Genomic DNA, 24,508 nt, shown 5'->3' on the forward strand with positions numbered 1-24,508 from the left:
CACTGTATGAGGGGATGGTAATCAAGTTCTAAACTTCAGACGTGAGAAGCAGATTGAGGTCTGATACGCTTTGCTGATTTTATTTTGCCTTTTCCCCCTTTCATTGACTTGTCATATAGCAAGGGATTTCTGAGAATCTCAAAGCAGAAGATCAAGGGCACATAAGACCTACCGTTTACCTGCAGTCCTCACCTTTGCTCTACTTCAGCCTATCCCAGACCGCGAAACCACCACTCCCAACAGGCCCTGCGAACCTGGGCGGAGCCGTCTTGTCGATTGGTTATTCCTCAGCCCCAGGCAAGCGGCGATTGGTCAAGTCTGGGGATAGGGTGGGACCAAGGCAGTTGCGGGAATTGGAGCAGTGACAGGACGACAAACGGGCTTGTAGTTCAGGTCCAAACTCCAGCTGCAGACCAGAGGGAAGCATGGCTCGGCACGGTGTTTACGTGCTGGCTCTGGCGGCTGTGCTGCTGCTGCTAGGTATCTCCACAGTTTCCAGATCGAAGGGCCTGAAGGGCCGGGAGCATCAGAGGGCGCCGCAAATCCCTTCTCAGTTCAGCCCAGGCGAGCGCTTCGCGATGAAGGAAGCGCTGAAAGGTGAGCCTGGTCCCCTTTGCCCAGCTATGCCCAGATATATAGGTCCCTCTCTCCTTGGGCCACCCCGTGCCGCCCCGCTCCCACCGCAGCGGGGCCATTACTGGAACTGGAGCTCCACCACACTCCCCAGACCAGCGCAGCCCGAGTCCCAGCACCTCGTGCCCGGGCGTGGGGACGCCACTCTTGCCCCAGACCTGGCTTCTGGGGACTCGGGTGTTCCCTGCCTCGCCTGGAACCATCCCTAGCTTCCACCGTCGCCCCTGTTGCCTTGGCTGTCATCCAGCCTACCCCCTGCTTTGCCTCAGTATTGCAATAGCTTTTATTTGTACTTTTTTTAAATGTTTTTTTATTATATTATGTTAGTCACCATACAGTACATCCCCGGTTTCCGACGTAAAGTTCGATGATTCATTAGTTGTGTATAACACCCAGTGCACCATGCAATACATGCCCTCCTTACTACCCATCACCGGTCTATCCCATTCCCCTACCCCCCTCCCCTCTGACGCCCTCAGTTTGTTTAACCTTAGAAAGTTTTCACTTCTGTTAAATCTCTGTGATATCTTAAGACTAAATTATCTTAATTTTATCTACAGTGGAGGGAAATTGAAGCTTAGGTCAGTTAAATGACTTTCCCCAGGGACCCCACAGCAAGGAGTAAGCACTGGGTGATAACACCTGTGGCTTGTAGGATCCACCCTGTAGGATCCACCCCACTCCAGATGACTCCGTAAAGGGGTGTGAGATGTTCCAAATTTCCTCTCCTAATTAACAGGCATCTCTCCCCTAGACCGCAAACCAAGGTTAAAAACTCATTTGCCTTCTCAGTCTGCATTTTCCAGAGGAAAAGGGGAAACGGTCTGTTGAGGGCTAGATCCTATGGGACAATGAGATCCTCCTCACCACTGGGCCTAGCTCCAGTCTTTTCCCTTTCGTTAAATAATGGATTAAAAGAAACTGCCTACATAAACATGTGCAGGCAGATGCAGGGAACCAATGCTAACCCCCATGGTTGAATATAAATTGTACATGTGCCTGGTCTGGAGGCAGAGCAGAGCTCTCCCAAAGCACAGCACAAATAGTGAGTTCTCTAAAAGCCAGTGAGCAGCTGCTCACCCCAGAGTCTTTTCATCCAAAAGAAAGCAAAAACTTTCTTATGTAAAGAACCCAAAGTAGGGACCTTATAACCACATGGCTACATGGCCTATATCTACTTGTATGGCCTATATATATACCCATATATAGCCACATGCCTCAAGGCAAAATATTTGAGATCAGATTTTGAATTTGTCTCCTATAGTTTCATCTTTTGATCCTTGACTTCCCCATCTATGTGGTGGGCTGTGATGCAAGGTTGATCCTTAGCAAAACTGATTACAGAGGTAAGCTTGTCTTTTCAGAGGCCCTCCCTTGACAAATGCACTGCCTAGGTGCCTTTGTTCTTCGCACTGTGTTTTGGGATATCTAAGCAAATATTCTCAGAATTTATTGCATTCCCCTCCCACAGGTGTTTGCATATGATAATGGATCTCTTTAAAGTGCAAAGCCTTCAGGGCTCAAAGGGATAAACCTAATAGCAATTCAGGAACTGAAACATCTGGGTGAAGATTATTTAGGACTGAGGAGTTTGTTCGGGAGCTTCTGAATCTGCCCCTTCACAGGCATCAGGTGTCCAAAAAGCTGGCCTTGGCTGAGAGATCAGTGAGACTCTGGATGAGCCAGTCCACGAGTAATAAGCCTACTCTCTGCACACAAAGCCTCATTCACGTAGGGACCCAGGATAGGGGGCTTCTCCGGTTCATCGAAGGGATGGTGGTTTCAGAGGCAGAGTGAGGCTTAGAAGCAATTTATAAAAGTTTCAGGTATTCGACTTTATAATTTGACATCTGTATACAATGAAAAGTGATCCCCATCACAAGTCTAGTGACCATCACACACGGTTGACCCCCTTCCCCTCTAGTAACCACTAGTCTGTTCTCTGTATTTGTAAGTTTGTTTTATTTTATTTGTTTAGTTTCTATTTCTTTCTTTCTTTCTTTCTTTCTTTCTTATTCCCATAGGAGTAAAATCATATGGTGTTTGTCTTTCTCTGTCTGATTTTTTGCTTAGCATAGTACCCTCTAGGTCCATCTATGCTGTCGCAAATGCCAAGATTTCACTTTTTATGGCTGAGTAATATTCCAATCTCTGTGTGTGTGTGTGTGTGTGTGTGTGTGTGTGTGTGTGTGTGTGTGTGTATACCTTTTTTTTGCCAATTAAAAAATGTTTCCTTTATTTCTGGATAGGTAATACATTCACATAGTTAAAACAAAACCCAAAATAGTGTAAGCAGTCTTGGGGGTGTGTCTCAGTCCCACCCTGCCTTCGTGTCCCCATTTCCCACCAACCACCACAACTTTCTCGCCCCCACAAATACACAAAGGTAACTAAGTAGCTGCTTGTATTAGATTCCTTTGTATCCTTCTGGAGATCTTCTGGGTAAATCCAAGCAACTATGAATATAGTGAATAAACCATTTTAAAGCCAGCATTAACTCAGCACTTAACAGCGTGTTAGGCACAGTTCTGAGCACTTTACAAGTGTTAACTCATTTGGTCCTCACAACAGCCCCAGATGTAGGTCTTAATGCCCAACAGAAAGAAAATAAAACCGAGGCAAAAAGAGATAAAGGAGCTTGCTCGAGTGGCTTAGCCTGGCAGTTCACAGCAGAGGAAATGCAAATGGCCATATGAGGAGATGCTCAGCTGCCTTGGAGGTCAGGGAACTGAAAATGCAAACACCGACAGCATCTCATTTTTTATCCAACCACAGGGCAAACTTTGCCAAAGGCGGGTAACTCTCTGCATGTGGAGGTGGGTTCTGACACTCACATGTCCTGCTAGGGGGAACATGAATTGCTCCAAACTTTTGGGAAAACAATTTGACAGAATTTATTGGTGTTTAGTGAGGTACCACATCTTTATCCATTCATATATTGATGGACACTCCATTTGTTTTCTTATATTGGCTATTGTAAATAAAACTATTGTGAACATAGGACTTTATATTCTTTTAAGAACTATATTAGTCTAGGGGCACCTGGGTGGCTCAGTCGGTTAAGCGTCTGCCTTCAGTTCAGGTCATGATCCCAGGGTCCTGGGATCAAGCCCTGCATTGGGCTGCTTCTCCCTCTCCCCCTGCCCCTTCCCCCACATGTCCTGGCTCTCTCAAATACATTAAAAAAAAAAAAGAAGAAGAAGAACCATGTTAGTCTAAACAAACCTGAAAGACCTGGTCTTAAATCCCAGTTCTGCTGCTTATTTCAGGACAGTCCTGAGCAGCTCACTTAACCCCTCTAAACTTGTTTTCCCACATTTGAATCAGAGAAAACAGCAGTGCTACCTCATAGGATTGTTTCACCCTCCACAATAAGATCCTGAATGCAAAGAACTCTCTTTGCACAGAGGGCTGTGGGAAAACCAGTGGTGGTTATCATCTGTAATCTCGCATCTCTGTCTGCCCCTGACAGGTGCCATCCGGATTCCAACAGTGTCTTTCAGCCCGGAGAACTTGAATGTAACAGCCCTGGCCGAGTTTGGAGAATACCTTCGTACAGGTCAGCCACAAGCTTGGGGTGGGGGGCAGTAGCCCTGCAGACACAGTTCTATACAAGGTGATGAAGAAGCTTCTTTTGTTACTGACCAGAGGACAGTCAAATTGCCGTGGGCCTATTTTGAGTTTACACACAGTGGGGAGGAATAGAAGCTCCCCAGGAGTCAGAATGGTGGCCAAATAGATTTATTTGGCCTCTGAAAAACTAAAGCACATAGCTATTGGGTTGGAGTTTGAACTCTCCCGATCTTTGCCCTAAATATGTAACAGTCAATAAATATGATGTAATCAAAAGATAGGACAAGGAAAGGAAATAAAAGGTACAGCATAGGGAATACAGTCAGTGATATTCTAACAGCCATGTATCGGGACAGATGGTAGCTATGCGTGTGGTGAACACAGCATAATATATAAACCTGTCAAATCAGTAAGTTGTATACCGAAAACTAAGGGCACATTTGTGTCAGCTATACTCAAAAAAGAAAAAAAGGTAGGACTAGGAATTCCTTCTTCCCATGCAAGTTTCCAGAAACTATACCCCATGCTCCTCCCACCTCTACCTCGGGACACACACCTACGCACCTATGTACACACTCCTCCCACCCAGGCCCTTCTCTAGATTCTTTACTGACCCATTTCTGAGCTTCGAGGCCGTCAGCAACTTTGAGCTGCCATATCAGCCCCTCACCAGCACGTGAGCCAAAGAAGGGATGGGTCAAGAAGAAAAAGGAGACTTGGAACTCCCCAGTCCCCCTATGAAAAGCTCATGGAGAGTAGTGAGGCCCTCTTCCTAAGTCAAAGAAAAGAACAGCCCCTCCAAAGTTGTCAGGGCTGGGAGGAGCCAGCCTAGGTGTATAGCCAGTACCCCCCTCTCTAACACTGTCTATAACTTGAGTTACTGACCCCGAGAACGTCCACACCTGCACGCAGAAGTGTAGCCTTGTGCTAGTCAGAGCAATCTTCTCTCCGTATGACACAGAGTAGGAATATTATTTTTCAAATAAAAAAAGGTCTTGCTTTTTTTTTAAATATAAGGATCATGTTTGGTTCCAAGTAATTTGGATATTGGGGACTACTATATTTAAAATTTAACACACTCCTCGTCTGAATAGTGCGGTAGCATATACTTGTGATAACATATTACAGGTCAGACCAAACCAGATCTTGACCTACCAGCTGTCACCATGATGGAATCTTGATGTGCCCATTATTACGTAGTAGTATTGCATTAAAATATGAGGAAGAGGAATTTCACAGATTGTCCAGGCAAATCAGGAATCACACTGGCTTTGTTCCAGGCTTCCTACAGGACGCAGCATGTTTTCAAAAAGGGAGGTTGGGGGTAGACATTTTCTATTAAACGGTAGGAAAACCAAAGGAAATTGTTAAATCTGACTTTCTCTCTCCCTGCTTTTCATCCCTTTGTCTCTAGTCTTTCCAACAGTTTTCAAAACCAGCTTTATCCAGCATGAAGTCATAGGAGAGTATAGCCACCTGTTCACTGTCCGAGGCTCTGACCCCAGCTTGCAGCCCTACATGCTGATGGCGCACAGTGACGTGGTGCCCACCCCTGAGGAAGGCTGGGAGGTGCCCCCCTTCTCTGGCTTGGAACGTGATGGCTTCATCCATGGCCAAGGCACACTGGACAACAAGAACTCTCTGATGGTCTGAAATGCTTTGTTCCCTCTGCCCCGGGGCCCTAAAGAGTCATCCAGGTTGGGGATGCTCAGCTGACCCCTGGGAGGCATGAGGTTATGGTAGAAAGAACCTCGGCCCCAGGAGACCTGGGTTCCAGCCATCACTTGGTCACTGTCCTTTTCCGGGTCTTGATTTCTCAACTGTGAAATAAGGACTAGAGTAGATGATCTCCAGGGACCCTTTCAGCTCTGAACGGATACATTTAGGCTTTTCTCCAGCTGGTGAAGGAGCTGTTTCCTCACCTCCCATCCCCCGGGGCCACTTGAATTTGTTCTCTTTAAAGAGAGTGTCCGATACCAGCCCCACCAGCCGTGATGCAGGCAGCTGAATGTCACCGATGCCCTGATTCTCCCTCATCCCTTCTGCTTCTTCCCCCCAGGCAATCCTGCAGGCCCTGGAGCTCTTGCTGAACAGAAACTACATCCCTCGAAGATCTTTCTTCATTGCTCTGGGCCATGATGAAGAGGTAGAGCCTCCTCACGCTATAAACCGTCCCTAGGACCCCTGTTTGCGGCGCAGAGTTTCACTGTAGTCCGGTTTGCTCCCGAGCTACAGGGTCTCCCGAATATGGTGTGGGGGTTTGCCAGCTCCTCTGGGTATCTATGTGCCAGAACTGTCTCAGGCCCTGGACCAAAATGCAGATTCCCGGACCCTGTGCCATAGATTTGAATTTGTAAAAGGCTTTATTTTTTTTAGAGCAATTTTAGGCTCACAGCAAAATTGAGAAAGCATAGAGATTTCCCTTATATCCACACCACATGTGCACAGCCTCCCCCATTACCAGCATCCCCACCAGAGGGGTATTTGTTACAACTGATGAACCTACATTGATACATCATAATTACCCAAAGCCCTAGTTTACATTAGGGTTTACTTTTGGTGTCCATTCTGTGGGCTTGGTCAGTTGTATAGTGACATGGGTCCACCATTATAGTTTCACACAGAGTAGTTTCACTGCCCTAGAAATCCTCTCTACTCCACCTATTCATCCCTCCCTCCCCCAAACCCTGGAAACCACAGATTTTTTTTTTTTACTGTCTCCATAATTTTACCTTTTCCAGAATGTCCTATAGTTGGACTCATCCAATATATAGCCTTTTCAGATCGGCTTCTTTCATTTAGTGATAGGCATAATTCTGCATTTTTTAACAAACTCCCTGGTAATATCTGAGGCAGGTAGGTGTTCCATCGATGACACTTTGAGAACATGGGTGTGATAGAAAGCAAACCAACGGGGAGCAAAGAATCAGTGTTTTATTTCCAGTGATGTCACCTACTTTGACCCTGGGCCAGTCACTTCATTCTATAGGTCCCACCCTCTTCATCTGTGAAATGAGGGCAGTTTGGCTCTCCAGCTGTGATATTCCAGGGTTCTGTGAAGCAGGATCATCTCGGCCCCTTGCCCGTCCCCTCCCCACTCCCCCCAGAAGAAGACTGGGCAGGGAGGTTCTGGAGCCCCTGGCTATGTTGAATGGGTCTCCATTAGCTCTTGGGGGTCTGGCTGAGAAGGACTGTGGCCATGGGTTTAATGTCTGCAGGTGTCAGGGCATAATGGGGCTCAGAAGATCTCAGCCCTGCTACAGACGAGGGGTGTCAAGCTAGCCTTCATTGTGGACGAGGGTAACTTCATCTTGGATGGTTTCGTTTCCTACCTCAAGAAGCCCTTTGCCATGTGAGTAAAGTACCCCACCCCCTACCTTGGAAGGTATTCTCACCCCATTTCAGATGACCCCAGCCTGGCGTCTATAAGCCATATTGACAGAGCTCTTTATTTTATTCCTCTAGCCCTGAACTTCGACCAATTTTGGGCTCCCCCTTCCCTTTTTCCTCTAGTGTTAATTTTTTTAAGCAGATGAAGCCAATCTCCTAGACCACCAGACCACTGTGCAGGCGGGCCTTTGGGGCCTTGGGATAATTCAAGGTGGGAGGAAGTCAGGAGGGCCCTCTCTGATCCTCTCCTACAGGATTGCAGTCTCAGAGAAGGGTTTGATTAACCTCAGGCTGCAAGTAAACATGACTCCAGGCCACTCCTCAGCTCCCCCAAAGGAGACAAGCATCGGCGTCCTCGCAGCCGCTGTCAGCCGGTAAGCAACACGGGCCCCGCTCCCTTGCCAGACTCGGGATGGAAGACCTGGTACTTTCCCGCTTTTGAGTTTGAAGAGGCTAAGCTTCCGGCCCTGAAGCTTGGCTGAGAAGCCACAATGGGGGCTTCAGGGAGGACAGAGCCACCAGTACCCAGGCAGGGATCAAAGGTCAGAAAAGGATCTACCCATATTGCAAGCAAGAGCTGGCCCATAAAAGCTAGGTCAGGACATAAGGGCTGCAGGCTGTGGGTGAGCACAGCAGGGTCTGTCACAGCAAAGCTTCCCTCCAGCTGAATTTTCTTAGCAAAGTGGGAAGAAGAAGAATATTAATTCAGTTAAATATGTAACTGATTACCAGTGTTTAAGGCTTTGTGCCCAGTGGTGGGCATACAGCCATGGAAAGAAACACAGCCAAGGAACTCACAGTTAGCTGCAGAGACTGATAATTCTGCTACAAGGTGGTAGGTGCCATGAGAGTTGGGGTACAGGGTCTTGGTCAACAGGGACAGCTTCTGCTGATGGACTAGAGGTGGTCCCACTTGTGCGTCGAGGTCTCCAAACAGGTGGATCAGTGGAAGTGAGAGAAGGTGAATGGAACACCTCCTGGCCAGACCTGTTGAAAAATCCTGTATCCCTCCTTCTTCCCTTCAGATCGCTGATCTTTAACTGGGGTTGGGGAAGTCTTGAGAACTCCCTTTCTCTTGCAGCCTGGAGCAGACACCAATGCCGAACATGTTTGTAAGCGGGCCAACGAAAATGACATTGCAGGAACTGGCACATGAGGTGGGAAAAGGTGTCTCCCGTACTCTTGGTCGGCTGTGGGAGAGGAAGAAAGGGTGGCAGAGAAGTAGCTTTCAGAGTAGTAGAGGGGCCCACTGCTGACCAGTGCTGTGCACGTACTCACCTGTTTTCAGCCAGAGGGTGAGCCAAGACACAAGGATCTGACTTCTTCCTAGGGGTGTTGGTGCTTCTCTGAGACCCTAAGACCTGACACACCCAGGCACCTTTGGGAGCTGTTTCCCACTCGTCCCTGAGGCTGCCACTGAGGGCCCTCAAGGCAGATCTAAAGCAGGGAGAGACCCATGCCTCGGGTGCAGTGACCCTGTTATGCTGACCCCACTGAAATCCTGCTGATCTGGTTCTTTCCCTTTCAGTTCCCCTTCCCTGCCAATATTATCTTGAGCAACCTGTGGCTATTTGGGCCCCTTGTAAGCAGGTAAAGTTTTGTCTTTCCTTCTTTCTCATCCTCCAACCCAAGCCTACCCAGTCCCCTCTCCTTTGGCTTAACTGGGCCTGACTAATCATCCCTTCGCCACCAGAAACTACATCTAATTCATATATAGGATGTCCCTCCTAGTCTTAAAGATCTCTGAGATTCAGGAAAGTGGGTGATCTTCCAACTCATTCCTTCTCCACGTTGGACAGTTCTTCCTAATGTCTAACCTTAGTCCTTTTGCTTTAGGTTCATGGAGAGGAGTTACATAACCAACACGCTGGTCAGGACCACCATGGCACTCACCATGTTCAACGCAGGAGTCAAGGTAACATCTCCTGGATCCTCCCCTACACCTTTTCCTCACTGTCCACTCACTTCTCCATCCTTTGGCTTTATCTCCCGGTCCCTTCTTCCTTCTCTGATTACAGTGTGAATAATAGGAAGGCCCAGTGCTGAACTGTACAGTGATACCCATTGTGTCACCTCAAGAGCAAGTGTTGGAGCTGAGGTCTACAAACCCTCTGAAATTGCTAGCCGGATTTTGTATATGTGTATTTTAGGGGGTGTCCATGGCCCTTCTCAGGTTCCTTGAGTCTGCACCCCTTCAAAAAAACAACCATGATACTGGTATGAAGGGCAGTCATTTGGGAGTTAATTTTTGTGAGCGATACTCATTCAACATGTTAAATATATACCTAGCAGTTTGGTCAGTTAGACTAAAGGTTCTAACTTTTCTACCATCAAGGATCTTTTGGTTATTCTTCACCATACTTTGGAAGATTGATTCACCTAACAAATTTAATGATTAATGTCTTTTCCCCTCATGCTACTCTGAGTCAAAAGAAAGAAACTAACCCACCATTTATAAAGTCTATAATAACATTTGTGATATATACAACGCCTAAAGGCGTATATTAGTCATTTCCCAAAACACACTAAATACTGGGTAATCTGAACAGACATCAACTCTAAGTGAAGTTCACTCGTAGAAATAAATGTCGAGTGAATTATTACTTTCATAGGCTTTTCTTTTCCAAGAACTACTTTTTGGTAAATTGGTCTACTTCCAGTTGGATGGGCCACGAAGGGGCATCTCTGTTTAAAGGAACAAGCCACAGCCACCCTGCGTAGCCTGGGCCGAGGCCTTTCTGAAATCTTGAGTGAAGTGAGACCGTTCCATTTACTACCAGTACCACCAGCACTACTCTAGGGAGCGCCGTGCACCAAGCTTACTGGGTGGCCTTGTGGAGCTGTGGTCACCTGGAGCCCAGGTTGAGTACAATGAATGGCACCTCAGTTAACTCCTGGCATCACCGACTGGAGTGTCCGGTGTGTCCGCCAGACCCGAGCTGTCTTCCCCAGCTGCCTAGAGCGTTCACCTAAATAATAATACTGTGTCCTTGCATGTGAATGCCGTTTTATCTGTCCGGAATACTATCACCTTTGTCACTCCATTTCATCCTGCTCACAGCCCTCCTGGTACCATCGCCCCAATTGCCAGTCGGGAAACAGAGGCACCAACGGGTTATAACTATGCAGAATCCCACTGCTAATTTGTAACAGCCCAGCTCTCCTACCCCTACTCCAGTGCTTTGTTGCACCGAACCAGTTCAAAGAAAGATTCAGAGTTGGGGAGTCCATTCTCTTGTGGCCTCTGAGGAAAAACTCCGCTCAGAGCCTAACTCTCTCCTCCAGTTCACCTTGGGTTCTTCCTGGTTGGGCAGAGAACAGAGTCAAATTTTGCAATTAGACGTGGGAAACCACCATCATCGCCGCCTTTGGGGATCAAGCACAGCATGACGGGGGCCTGCGGCGGCTCGGGGTGCCCCGTCCCGAGTGGGCACTAACTGCTGCAGGGATGTCCCAGGTGCCCCAGGAAGAGAGCATGCGTGGAAGACCGCCAGGAGCAAGAGGTCTGCGTGGTCCCGGAGGAAACAGTCTTGCTCTGAGCAGCTCTCTGTGACCCCCTCCACGACCAAGAAGCATGGAGGTCTAGCCTAACGCAGCCACACCTCTCTAGCTCTGAGCATAACCCCTTGTCAAGCGCCCCAGAAGACAAGGGGCCCACCGAAAGTGAAGCCGTGTGCCTTTCAAATTGGCTTCCTCTCTCTACTGGTGGTAGTTGGCCTTTCCCGGGCAGGGGAGCCCATGTGGCTCAGGCCAGGGTTTGTGGTTTTCTCTCCAGGTGAATGTCATCCCCCCGGTGGCCCAGGCCATAATCAACATGCGGATTCACCCTGCGCAGACCGTCCAGGAGGTGCGTGACTTCCGTTCCCAACCGCCGGTTCTGTATCGGGGATGTGTGGTGTTCAGGGTCTGGGTGTAGCTGCCGTCCCAGGACTGGCCAACTGCCATCTTTTAACGAACATTGGTGGGCTTATTCAATAGCATTTGTTGAACTTTCTTTGGAGGCCTCCAAGAAGCTGATGAGGATAGAAGACCTCTGGTTTGGGAGGAACTTGGAGTCTGATAAATGATAATACTAGTAGCAGACATACCCCGCAGGCTTGCTTGGTGTGTGGCACTGTTCTAAGGTGTATGCGTGCTCGTTTAATGCCCACGACCACCCTATTATCATCCTTAATCAAAAAATCAGGTAAGGGACGTGCCAAAGATTACGCATCTAGCGACCTAGCTCCAGAACCACCCCACCGGCTCACGATCAAAACAATTCGGGATGAACAAATTGCTAAAAGACCAGAGAAGGTCCCTGCCTCTGAGGATCTAGAAAGTGCTTTCTGACACTAGAAATTTGAGCTGCCATGTAAAGAGTCAGGCTAAAGTAAAGTAAGGCTAAAGAGGAGGACAGACCGGGATGAACAAATTGCTAAAAGACCAGAGAAGGTCCCTGCCTCTGAGGATCTAGAAAGTGCTTTCTGACACTAGAAATTTGAGCTGCCATGTAAAGAGTCAGGCTAAAGTAAAGTAAGGCTAAAGAGGAGGACAGACCGGGCGGAAGTGGCAGGTGGTGAAAATGGAGTTGGAGAGTGGGACTCAGGGCCTTGTGTGCGGTGGACAGAGGGAACTGTCAGAGGTCTTCAAACGGGGTCGTGATGTCCTCAGATGTGCTTCTGGGGAGACGGTGCTGGTGGCAATGCGGAAGAAGTGCTGGCATAGGAGGAGACGGTTGGGAAGCTGTGACAGCATCTCAGGCAGCGGACCGAGCAGCGGTGATGGGGCGGAGAAGGAACCTGCCAGGGTGGGAGACATGGGTTCAGCAGAATGTCGTGTGTCATGCATTAGGGGAGACAGAAAGGCAGGACGGCTCCAAGGTTTTTAAGCTACATAGTAGGCCAGGTGCTAATACCTTTACCCAAGACGGAGAGTTCAGGAAGTAGAGCACATTCACAGAGAAGGGTAGTGGGTGAGAAGTTTGAGAAGCTTATAAATTATAAATAGGCAATTATAAATACCTCAGGTCTGGAACGAGAATGAACTAGAGATACAGGCTGGAGTATTACTGACATAAATGAAACCTCTAGAGTCAATAAAATCCCACAGGAAGGATGTATAAAATTAGAAGTGAAGAGAGTCGAGGACAGAGCCTGGCAGTGGCCTGCTACAAACATCAATTTAAAAATGCTGAAAATCGGTACGTAACTGCAAGCTGGGATGAGCGCTATGACGGAGAGGGACCAGCTGCCAGTGGAGAACGTAACAGGGAACCAGACCTCGCGTAGGGTCAGGCAAGGCTTCCCCGAGGAAATGACGTGTGAGCCAAAAGGTGCAGGCTTGAGGAGCCGTTGTGCGGAGTGTTTGGCATCTGCAGGAAAGCCTAGCTTATTTAAACAGCAGGCTGAGCTAAAAAAGAGTTCAAAAGGCAAATCTAATCCTTCAAAAAATGATCTCAAGAGGCAACCTAACAACTATGGACTGACTAGTACGTTCCAGAATGAAGCAGAATTGGGGGCAGGTGGTGTTCCCTGAGTCTCTGGTGCTGATCCTCGAGGGTCAGCCACACTTCGACTTTTGTGGTCCTTTCTCCCTAAGTTCTTCCCCCCCGGAGGGTTTTATTTGTCCTCACACAGGGTGGGAGGCCCACCCCTCGCTGCAGGGGGGCGGGGGAATGGATTGATGGCCAGCCCCAGCGCCACCCAGCATTCGGGGAAAGCTGGGACCGGTGTGAGCTGTGGGCTCAGCTGCTTTTCATCCGAGTGCCAACCTTTGTCCTCTCCCTGGAGGATCACGGGGCCAGGAAATCACTGAATTCCCCCCATTGAACTTCTTTCTACCAGTTTTTTTCCAGCCTCATTCCCACTCCGTGCCCTTCCCAAGGGCTGTTTTCCACCAGCTGGGGCTTTCATCTCCCCAGCTTCTGGCACTCTTCCCTCCTCTCTGGTCCCTCACCAGAGTGGCCTTCCTTCCCAGTCTATCTCATGAAATCCCTGGAATCCCTGGGCCCATCCTGCCCAGTGAGGAATGGAAAGCCTCCAGCATCTGAAAGCATGAGCACCTTTTGTTCTGATCCCTCCCCTCCCTCGTGCCCCCTTTCCACGCATCGGGTTCCGTCTTCGGACACTGTGCTGGTCTGAAGGCCAAGGGGACAGGGCCTTGGGCTGGACCCAGTGGGAGCATATACAGTTGCCAGAACCCTCTTCCTGCATCTCTAACTGGTGTCTCCCATGTTGCGGATGTAGAGAGGTCTCCAGCACCTAGGTGTGAGGAGCAGGCTTCAGAAATGGTCCAGGCTACCCTGTAGAAGGTCTGTTCTGAATGGGCCTCGAGGAGTAAAAATAAGATCACTGGGAGATGGTTCAGGAAGCCCCCACTTGAAGGAGAGTTGGGGAATGTGGCGCCTTGGATGGTAGTGAGCTTCTCAAGGGGTGGATGCGGGCCACCTCTCCAGAGTGTGGTACAGAAGACGCCTGCCTTTCTCCATGCATTGCTTCACCAAGTATTTACTGAGTGGCTGCTATAGGCTAGATGTTCTTCTGAGCACTTGGGAGAACGGTGAGCAAGACAGCCAGGATTCCCATCCCGGTGGCACTTATGTTCTAGTGGGGAAGGGACAGCAATAAGCAAGCGATCAAATACATGAGCAAGCTGATTTTTTAAGAGGCAAGTATCATAAAGCAAATCATAGGATGTTGTGTCACAAAGTGATTGTGGGGTGGGGTCGGAACAGAGGGTCAGTCCCCTGGGGTGACGTTTACCCTGGGACCCGACATAGAACAGAGACCGGAAACTGCCTCCAGGGAACAAGGGCACAGGCGTCTAATTTCAACAGAGGTGAAACGCAGCTGATCTGCCGCTTATATACTGTATGCCCGGGAGGATATAAAATATATACAATAATGAAGGGAGAGGGGTGAGATGCTACAGGAAGCCGTAGCTCAGTTCCTCATAAAGACATTCATAACCAAGTTGCTCAAGGCAGAATGAATGATAACACGTGATGGTGGGCCTTCCGCCGTGGAAGTATGCGTGCGCGGGCTGGATGACAGTCTGTCGTGGGTGTTAATGAGAAGCCCTGCCCTCCAGCGGGTTGGAGGCTGGACTTGCTAACTCTGAACTCTAAAGACCTTAGCAATGTTTTTGGTATCCCTTGTTCTTGCCTTCAACAAACCTATCATTCACTCAAGGGAAAAACATGTGTACACGTAAAACAGAGGGAAAATGTAACATGGGAATGTGGGGCAAGGGCCGTGGAAGCTCAGAGCAGTGAGAGCCTGATGTGCTCGAAAGTAACCTTTGAGGTCCCTTTTACCATTCACAAGTGCCTCCTCCTCGTCCCATCCTTGTGCCCCTGATGATTGCCCAGGGCGGCTCCTTTAGTCTAAACAAAGAACTAGCATATACTGAGTGTTGACTATGTGCCAGGAACCGGCCCAAGCGCCTGACGTCTGTTAATTCCAGTAGCGTCACAAACACCTTACCAGGTAGGCGCTGCTGTGATCCTTCCGTTAGCAGACAAGCAAGCTGAGGCACAGGGCTTAAGCAGCTTGCCCAAGGTCTCACGGCTCAAAGTGGCTCTCCGTGGCTGGGTGTCACTCCTCAATTTGTGCGCATGCCCCTGTCCCTGCTCAGACTGTCTCTTGCCTCTTCACCCGTTTCACGTCTGTCCATCAAATTCTGGCTCAAAATCCACACCACTGAGGAATCCACCTTAGTGCGCACCGTCCTCTCTTGGGCCCTGCTCAGCACCAGTTCAGCCCATATGGGCTTTGGAAGCAGTAAAGCAGCCTCCTTGTGAGGTCGGAGACAGCTTCAGCTACCCAGCCCTGCGACACCGACCGTATAATCCTGGACCAGTTACTTCGCGAGCCAACTCCCACTAGTTTTATTGGTTCATATCTCTTCAGTTTCTTGTAGCCAACGTCCATTGCATGCCTTTTATGTTCCTGGTCCTGAAAACACAGAAATGAGGTAGCCCCTCCTCTTACATCAGGACCTGGCCTGAGAGTTAGTGGGAAACTGAGCTCTTATAGCCTCTTCACAGAGAGGGGTCCCATCTGTGTGCCCTCTTCAGTTTCTGGGGGCAGGAATGTTACAGGAATTTGGGACAGGGGTCAGCAGGCGTAGTCCCAACCCACTTTATAGGAGATGACTGATAACCTCCCAGTTGGCTGAAGATACATCAAGACTATGTACTAATTCGTGTATTAGAGGATTTAGGACAGAAATGCTCTAGTGAAAATAAGCTCTGAGAAGTGAGTTGTCCACCACCACCCCCAGCTAATCCAACAGCAGGGAATTTGGTTTGGCTCAGTGGTGGTTTCTGAGCCAGAAATAGGACCCTCATTTCCTTTCCAGACTCGGCTCCTAGCATGCTTCTATGGGACACTACCATAAAAAGGGGTATGCTTGAGATAATGCCCCCCCATGCAGGTGAGCCTCAGCTATGGGACCCCTCTCTCTAGGGCAGAGGCAGTTCCAAAGCACCTGCTGATCAGAAGGGTCGAGACTACTGCTCGGGCTTTCCCTGGGTGGTGGGGTGGGCTTGGGGGGCTACCCTAAGCCAGCCTCCCGATCCATTCCCACATGTCTCCATGTGACCTGATCCACAGGGTCTGGTCTACGTCCTGCCTGGGACCAGGACTTGTGCTGGATTCAGCTCTAGTTGTTTCGGCCTGAATTTTCTAGGAGCTTCCTCGGGTTCCTTCCTGAGGAAAGGAGGCAAAGAGAAAACTTGAATACCAGTCCCCCAATGCCTGACTTTTTGTCTATGTTGAGCTCATCTTCCTGGCTCCAGTAAAGTTGGTTACAAACAGGAAGCAGGGATGCCCAGAGAGGAGGAAGAAAAGTGTGCGACCCTTTCCTCAACTGTCTGAGACACCCAGGTTGAAGTGAGGTCATCACATCTGTCACCCTGCCTCAAGACCGTCGTGTTCCCCTTTCTGCTGTGTCTTCTACATTCCACCCGGCCATGACTCACAGCCCAAGAGGAAGGACACACGATTTCCTGACTTTCCAATTCCCTGCCTGCCTCGTGGCTGTAAGGCAAGCCTCCCGAACGTTTAACCTCAGTCTCCCATGCTGTAGACGGCTTGCCAGGAAGACCCAACTCTGCCACGTCCTGCAGCCAGTCAGCTGAAACTGAGGTCCCAGTGCAAACATGAGCTGCCCTGGCGCTGCCTTGCTGGAGAGGAATCAGGACTCTCAATTCATAGGGTACTTGGGTAGCAGATAGTAAGAACTCAGACTCCCTCTGTTTGCTCCCTTAAGGTCCTAGACCTCGTCAAGAACATTGTGGCTGACAGTCGGGTCCAGTTCCACGTGTTGAATGCCTTTGACCCACTCCCTGTTAGCCCCTCCGATCATCAGGCCTTGGGCTACCAGCTGCTCCGCCAGACCATACAGTCCATCTTCCCGGAAGTCAGCACTGTTGTCCCAGGTAATGACTTCATCAGCTGGGGCTGGAGGGAGGTGGGGGCTGGAACTGTTTCCTCTCTAATGTCTCCTGCCCTACCTCCACCCCAGCTGTTCAGCCTGGAAACATCTGGCTGCTTCCCCTCGTGATGAGACTGGAACTGTATTTTCCCCTCGGCGTGGAAGTCAGAAAGCAAACAGGAAAAGAGCAGAAACAATAAATTAGGTCAGTCATGCCTGGGTCCTAGCTTAACCTAGGCTAGCGTATCTGGTATGGAGGAGAGGCTCAGCCCAGCCCAGACCGCCCCCCACACACTCCTCTGGAGGAGCCACAGAAGGGCCCAAGTTTCTCCGAGGCTGGTTCTGATCCATCCAGGATAACAGCTCAGCAGCAGAGCTCAACAGACTGGTATAGCCCCGCCTATACCATTGGCATGAACCCCCTTCCCCTCTCCCAGCCCAGACCAGTCCCAGCAGCAGTGCATCTGTGCCCCTTCCCTAGTCTTCCAGCCTGCCTTCCAAACCTGTGCTGGGGAGACAGTGGTTCTCCAATATAAGAGTGGAAGAGTATTACCTAGGGAACTTACTAAAGTGCAGGTTACCTGGACCCGCTCCCAAAGACTCAGGCTAACCAGATCTGGAGAGGACCCTGGAATCTGCCTTTTTAACAAATCCCCCAGGGGATTCTGAGACCAGATGATGGCTGACCACAGTTTGAGGATCTCTGGTCCATGATGTGAGGAGGAAATGCTCTAATGCTAAGACCAGATTTTTCAAATTCCAAGTTTAATCATGAATTCCCTTATTTGCTTTTTTTTTTTTAAGGTTTTGTTTATTTGTTTGAGAGAGAGAGAGTGAGAGAGCAAGAGCAAGCTGGGGGAGGGAGAGAGACAAGCAGACTCTGTATTGAGCGCAGAGCCTGATGTGCGGCTCCATCCCAGGACCCTGAGATCATGGCCTGAGCCAAGAGCAAGAGTCGAGAGTTGGACACGTAACCAGCTGAGCCCCCCCAGGGGCCCCGGATTCCCTCATTTTCTAAGCACATACTTTGGACTTGCCTCTGTGCTAGGCCTGGGTCCTTAAGGAGAGTACCGTGATGCTCTGCGGCCACAAAGTCTGGTGGGAAAAGGGCAGCCTGTGTTTTAATCAACTTAAATCTGGCTGTAAGCCCCACTCCTCAGGATACTCAACTTGGGGAACTGTTGAGGCCTCCAAGCACCCCTACCACCACCTTCATTTTGAAGTAAGCCCTCAAGGTCTTAGGTAGCCACATAGCATGGGAGTCCCTTGGCCTGTAGTCATCGGTGCTTGTGGTTACCTTGGATATCTGTAGCCTAGCTAAAAAGTCACTTCAGGTTGGAGATTTCCTCTGATTTCCTGGCCTGTTGTACGAGTGGGATCTTTGACTCTGGACCTAAGACCCCACCTCCCTGAGCATACCAGGCAGCCAACCCCTCTGAGGTCTGCCACCTCCTCAAATTCCTGCCACAGAGCAAGGCCTGGGTCTCCACCAAGCCGGCCCTCTTAGTCCCTGATTCTTCTTTCTAGGCCCTCAAAGACTCTCTGAACTACCCTCTCCCTTCTGAGGCACCCACCATAATCCCATTAACAAGTTTAGGCCTTTACAGAAAAAAGATAGGCAGACATCAACTGGTAGAAATCCCCAAAACAAAGAGTTTGAAGGGCCTAGTTACCTATTTGAAACTAGGAGTGGAAAATGGAACAAAACACAAGTGAACATCTCAAATCATCCCACCATTCTTTCATTGGTGCTTCAGGGGGTCTTTTCTCAGAGACCCCCCCACTGGGGACAAGTCCCAGCCCTAGCTGGAGCGTGGGGTGAGCTGCTACTACCTTCAAGACAGCAAGACCCTGGAGACTATCCTGGGACTTTCCTAACCTGAAGTTTGACTCATGGAAGACAAAGTCATCCTTCAGAGGATGAAAATAACAGGGAATTATGTTCTACCTTAAAAGGACTGCATTTTATAGCAGTAGAGCTCCCTGGAGGGTGTTGATTTCTGAGCTAGGGTGATATAAAGAGAGCTGAAGCAATAAAGGACTGATAGCTAGATCTCTGGAGAGCTAGATCTCTGAGATAGCCCAGCTAAGGGTATAAAATGAAGGTAATGGCCTCCCTGGCCATTATGAAGAGAGGACACTTCAGTCTGGATCATTCAAGGTTTAACTCGCTAATGTCCTGGGGAGAAGATTCCATGCTTCTGGCCGAAATGGCATTTTAGTAGGGTTTTGAGAATGGGTAGCCTGAAGGACAAAAATTCATAGCTGCAGGCTCCCAGGAGGGCCCTGGTGATGTTCTTATTGACCCAGAGGTCCTAACTTTCCAGTCAGCCCACCTCCCACCACTACCTTGGCTTGGTGGCTCCCATAAAGCCCCATTCCTCTTGATTTTCCCCATCTAGGCATTTGTATTGGCAACACAGACAGCAGACACTATGCAAACCTCACCACTGGCATCTACCGGTTCAACCCCCTCTACCTGCGTCCTCAGAGCTTCCGTAGGTGAGTAAGTGGAACAGGTTCGAACAGCAGGGTGAAGGAGGAAATTCATCTGACCTATCCCCACCCCATTCTCCTGCCAGTCCACAGAATGGGGGAAAGCCAGGGTGGCACAACCTGAAATGAAGACATTGTTGAACCCAGCTGGCCAAATTTCCTCGTTGTCAGTCTTGCTGCTCCCTAGAATGTATGGGAATTGGCCACTATTTTTCTGGGATGGAGATAATCAGATCATTGGAAAGAACCTCGTAGAATTAGGACCCTTGGGTGTGATCCCCCCTCTTCCTCCCTTTGGAAGAATACTTACCCTCTGGGCTTCATTTTCTCCCCAAAAAGGGAGACTCCAGACTTCTCAGTTACCACTCAGTGAAATCCAGACCTGTATGTGGTCAAAGGCGGACACATGGCTTGAATTCTCAGAAGAAAATGCACTAGAGGACTGTAAGACCTGACTACCAATGTTAACTACTGTGTGTGAATTACTATTCGTGGGTGGGTTCTTCAGCAAATGTTTAGTCCTGGGGTGTGGGGGGGGGGTTGAATTCCACTTATCTTTCTGTTCCTTATCATATCCAGACCTTATTTCCCCACCGTAAGTCAGTGGTCCATAGAATGAAAATCTTTGAATATGAGCATAAGAACAGCTTCGTGGGCCTTGTTTGTTAATGGGGACAGCAGGTTGCTACTCTCTCTTTCCTCTATCTTTGAGGTTGCGTGTGTGGTTTGGTTGTGTGTTGTGTTGTATGGACACCGGTCATGGGCACAAGATCTGATGGGAAGTTCCTAGGTGAAGTAGAGGCCCCACAGGGACCCTGGGCAGTCGCCCTCCCTCTGCTTTTGTGCCCCTAGTAATGTGGGGGCCAGGGGGACTCTGGCCTAAGAGAAAGAGAATTAAGAAGATAGTTTCCCCTCTGAGGAGAAATGATCACATGGATTCCCAAGCGGGAAACGACTCTGAACTCCCCAAGATTTATTATTATTATTATTATTATTATTATTATTATTATTATTATTATGTGCCCCTGCACTGTTCTCTGCGATGGGGCTGGACCCTGGAGAGATGTCATGTGAAACCTCACTTCTTACCCTTGGCGAGTCAAAGGCCAGTGGCTTCAGGGGACATGGGGTGGGGGGTCCTCGGTAATAACACTTGCGCTCCAACAGTTGGCTCTCTCCTGTCTTCCCCAAAATCTCTCTCACTCAGCATCCACGGAATCAATGAGAAAATCTCAGTCCAAGCCTACGAGACCCAGGTGAAGTTCATCTTTGAGTTTATCCAGAACGCTGGCGCGGACCAGGAGCCAGCGCCGCACCGGCACGAACTATGAGGTCAAGGGTCCGGCTGGATTAGGAGTGCCTGACCTCAGCCATGACCATGCCAAGGGGGAAAGCTAATGTTGATGAAACTTGGGGTCAAAACCACTTGGTGAGCCATCACCCACCCACCTTACTCACACCTGAAGTCACCAAAGAACAAGGCCAAGGGGTAGGGGAGGGCCGGCAGGAATCTGCCTTCTTCCTTCCTCCTAACACGTGCATCCCTCGGCTGACCAGCATTTACTGCCTTCTTGTCCCGATCTTGGAAGTTACCAGGCTCGTTGGTCTTACACTGGTTATTCAACTGCTCCTTGTTAAGACCTGACTTGACAAATGCAGATTTGGAAAACCAGGTTTTACCTTCTAGAACTGTTTAATTTAGGGCATGCTTGCCAGGCTGCCTTCTCCATCACTGATGTATTTCTTTTTGCTTTAACTTTCTCATCCTCCCCCTTCCTTTGGAATTTTTAGCTGGCTCTTCATCTCTTGCCCCTGCAACCCTCCAATTTATTCTACATCCGGATCAGAACTTAGTCAAACTGTGATACTGCTGTAATTACCACAACAGCCGGTCAAATAAAGTGAGCTATGCAGCATCAAGTGGTCACTGAGAGGTGAAACTGAGGCAGGGGGCTTTGCAGGAATCCCAAACCTTCTGGTTCTGGAGGCTGGAGCCTGGAGAAGAGAGCCTCTGTCCTTGGGCTCCTCCCAAGGGCTCCCTGGGCTTTGCTCCCACCCCTGTCCTGTTCCTGCCACCTGCTGCTGCTGTCCCACCCCAGGAGGCACTAATCTGTGGAAACATTTCCCTGGCACATCCTGTGGGCTGAGCTCCCAAGAGAAGGGCACTCATGATGCTGCCTTGCAGTGAAGCTCAGCACCAGCAGGGCTCTGGCCCTGGCATCAGGTCCCGGTTCTGACCTCTGAAAGGGGAGTGGTGGCTATGGGGTGGGGGAGCAAGGAGGAGCCTGACTTGAGGGGCTCTGCCCCAGGTGGTGGGCAGAGGAGGGGCAAGCTACGCTCCCTTAGGGGACAGCGGAGCTCCTGTCCTTTTTCTCTGGAATCTAACCCTGAGCATATTTGAATCAGCTTAGTAGCTGCCAGGTAGGGGGCATTGGAAGGCAGCCTTTCTTGGCTCAAGGCTGGGAGCTGAGCTTTGTGAGTCACAAGGGAGTTGGGGTCAGAGAGGGAGACATGGAGCTGGGACTTGAGAGACTCCCTCTTCTTTGCCTCACCAAAGACCTTTCATGCCTTCCTGGGGTTTGACAGCAGAAGGCTCTTTTTCCCGCCTCACAACCCCCATACCCCCAATTCCTTACCTCCCTCTGTGCCCTTGGCCGTGAGCTCTTCCTTGGAGCTTAGGCTTAATGGAAAGAGTTAGAAACACAGTGTGGGGATTATTTGAGCTGTTTTTGCTGCTCCCCCTAAGATTCACATTCCTTCCCTCACCCTCCCTTTTTTGGCCAATTCAGAATTTATTCAGCCTTTGTTAGAGGGTGAGCTGAAGAATAGAAGTAACCCTTCACCTTCACACAGAGCTGTACAAAGTGCTTTCGTGCCTTATTTCATCAGAGCCCCACAAGAGCCCCATGAAGAAAGTACTATTACCCCTTCTTACAGAGGAGGAATTGGTTCTCCGAGAGGTTACACACCTAGCTGGGGGCAGATCCAGACCCAGGTCACCTGGCCCCACACACACCATTGTTCCGTGGTCCTAATTCATAAAGGAATCTACTTCCCATCCGTTATCTTACTTAATCCTCACAACAGCTCCAAGGCCTACTGCCCCTATTTTATAGATGAGGCAACGAAGACCCAGAGATTAAGTCATTTGCCTAAGGTCATGCAGGTGTTGAGGGCAAAGTGTCTCTGAGTCCAAAGCCTGTGCTGAGAGTACTAAAGAGGAAGGAAACTGAGACTCAGGTCATCTGCCCCAGATCCCACAGCTCTTAAGGGGTAGCCCTGGAATTCAGATGCCAGTCAAAAGTCCCCAAGACCAGTGCTTTTACAATCGCACCACACTGCCCACCCCAAGAACCTGTGATGTGTAGCTCATTCATTCCGATCCAAGGAGATCTCAAAGACAAAGGCTGTTCTACGGTTGGCTTTGGTTCTTAGCTCAAGCTCTCGCTGTTCCCCTGGCTGACCTCTCTCTATTCACACCTCTCACTCTGTCTGCCAACATTCCTTACCACCCCCACTCCAGCTTCTGGGTTCAGCTTTTTTCCCTTCTCTGAGTTTGGGGACAGCTGGGTCTCTAATAATCCATGGGGTAACTGGGAGAAGAATGAGCAAGGGGCCTTGTCCCCATTGGGTCTCACCACTCTCTCCTAGTCCCAGAAAGGATGGTCTTTCCAGACTCTGCATTGGGAAGGAAGGCCCTTGAGAGGGAACTGCTCCAAATCCCAGTTCCGAGAATGCAGACCTTCCAGCCCTGTGGACCTTGACTTCTGGAAAGAGTGGCCAAGAGTGCTGGCCAGACCAGGACAACATGAGCTCTAAGGCTCTGGGCAGGAAGGGGCAACGAATCTGGAACTTTCCTCCATCCCTACCTGCATCCATCTACCACTCCCCAAATCCATCTTGAAAGAACTCTGGCAATAATCATAGGTATACCCTACATCCTCATCAAAGATTTGGCTCAAGCTTCTTACTCACACCTCACTTCCTGAGGTTGGAAGACAAAATAGTCGTAAGCAAAGAGGCTAGGAAAGGAAAGGAATAAAGTTTGGCTGGAGTCCCTTGATGTTGAACCCGGGTTGCCAAAAACTTGGCCATTCTGGATCCAATGTTCTTCTACCCCAGAGGAGATAGGAGAAAGACACAAAGTCTCCATTCGTTTTAATAAGTCTATAAAAATGAAACTACTTGCAGTTCCAGTGTTCGGTGTCCTTGTAGCTGTCAATAAAAAGGATAAGTATCATGCTTCATATATGTTAATCTAGACCAACAAATATAAAAATGTAAGAAAAACATAAAGTGTTTAATACCAAAAAATATCCCTCAGCCACCATGTGCAATGTCGTAAATACTACACTGGCTCATGACTACGTCCAGAACCAGAAACTGGAACTCAACGAAGAGCAAGAAAATGGACACTCAGCACTCCTGAGAAAGAACATGTCATGCAGGAATCCGTTGCAGTCACGCTGAGAGGAAGGATTTGACAAGTCAATTTTCTCTTCTCTTAGCTAAGCGCTTGGACAGCCCAGTCCCTCCCTGCACTTCAAAGCCATGCGCGACTCTGAAGTTCACAGGGACAGAACCTACTCTTCTTCAGAGTGTTCACATGTCTTTTTTTTTTTTTTTCTGAAGACACAGGACAGGCTCTGTAGAGAAGTATTTCTCTGGGGCCTGAACTGTGTTAGTCTCAGGAAATGTGTGTGGGGTGACAGATTGCTCTGAGCCAGCACTGAATCCCAAGTGATGGAAACATCCTTGGTTTTTTTTTTATTATTATTATTTATTAGAGAGAGAGAGCACGAGTGGGAGGGGCAGAGGGAGAAGGAGAGAGAATCAAGCAGACCCCGAGCCAAGCATGGAGCTGGAAGCAGGGCTCCATCTCACCACCTTGAGATCAGGACCTGAGCCAAAACCAAGAGCTGCACTCAATGGACTGCACAAACCAGGTGCCCCGGGTTTTGTTGTTGTGTTGCTGTTGTTGCTGTTGTTGTTGTTT

At 49.3% G+C, this 24,508-nt stretch overlaps 1 protein-coding gene across 3 annotated transcripts; it reads left to right on the forward strand.

Moving 5' to 3' along the window:
• Window positions 1-370: 370 nt before the first annotated feature.
• PM20D1 (peptidase M20 domain containing 1) lies at window positions 371-23,754 on the forward strand. Of its 3 annotated transcripts, none has more exons than XM_087856569.1 (13): window positions 371-597; window positions 4,106-4,192; window positions 5,621-5,853; window positions 6,266-6,352; window positions 7,425-7,558; window positions 7,851-7,970; window positions 8,678-8,753; window positions 9,125-9,186; window positions 9,433-9,511; window positions 11,372-11,443; window positions 16,852-17,020; window positions 19,419-19,518; window positions 19,852-20,022. In XM_087856569.1, the coding sequence occupies exons 1-13, from the start codon at window positions 426-428 to the stop codon at window positions 19,883-19,885; spliced, it is 1,425 nt and encodes a 474-aa protein (XP_087712695.1). In that variant the 5' UTR covers window positions 371-425; the 3' UTR covers window positions 19,886-20,022. The 3 variants fall into 3 exon arrangements, with proteins under 3 accessions (XP_087712695.1, XP_045643467.1, XP_045643465.1); XM_045787511.2 differs by lacking the exon at window positions 19,852-20,022 and adding an exon at window positions 20,720-23,754 and having other exon boundaries at window positions 372-597; window positions 7,887-7,970; XM_045787509.2 differs by lacking the exon at window positions 19,852-20,022 and adding an exon at window positions 20,720-23,754 and having other exon boundaries at window positions 373-597.
• Window positions 23,755-24,508: the final 754 nt, after the last annotated feature.

This window comes from Ursus americanus, chromosome 2 (genome assembly GCF_024610735.1).
Source record: "Ursus americanus isolate L20-20 chromosome 2, mUrsAme1.1.p, whole genome shotgun sequence".
NCBI classification, from domain to species: Eukaryota; Metazoa; Chordata; class Mammalia; order Carnivora; family Ursidae; genus Ursus; species Ursus americanus.

Bases quoted from the DNA above. Each gene is read 5' to 3' on its own strand.
- PM20D1 (XM_045787509.2), top strand. From the start codon at position 426: ATGGCTCGGCACGGTGTTTACGTGCTGGCTCTGGCGGCTGTGCTGCTG. The intron at 7,971-8,677 runs GTAAGCAACACG...TTTCTCTTGCAG, and splicing joins CTCGCAGCCGCTGTCAGCCG to CCTGGAGCAGACACCAATGC. The intron at 9,187-9,432 runs GTAAAGTTTTGT...CTTTTGCTTTAG, and splicing joins TTTGGGCCCCTTGTAAGCAG to GTTCATGGAGAGGAGTTACA.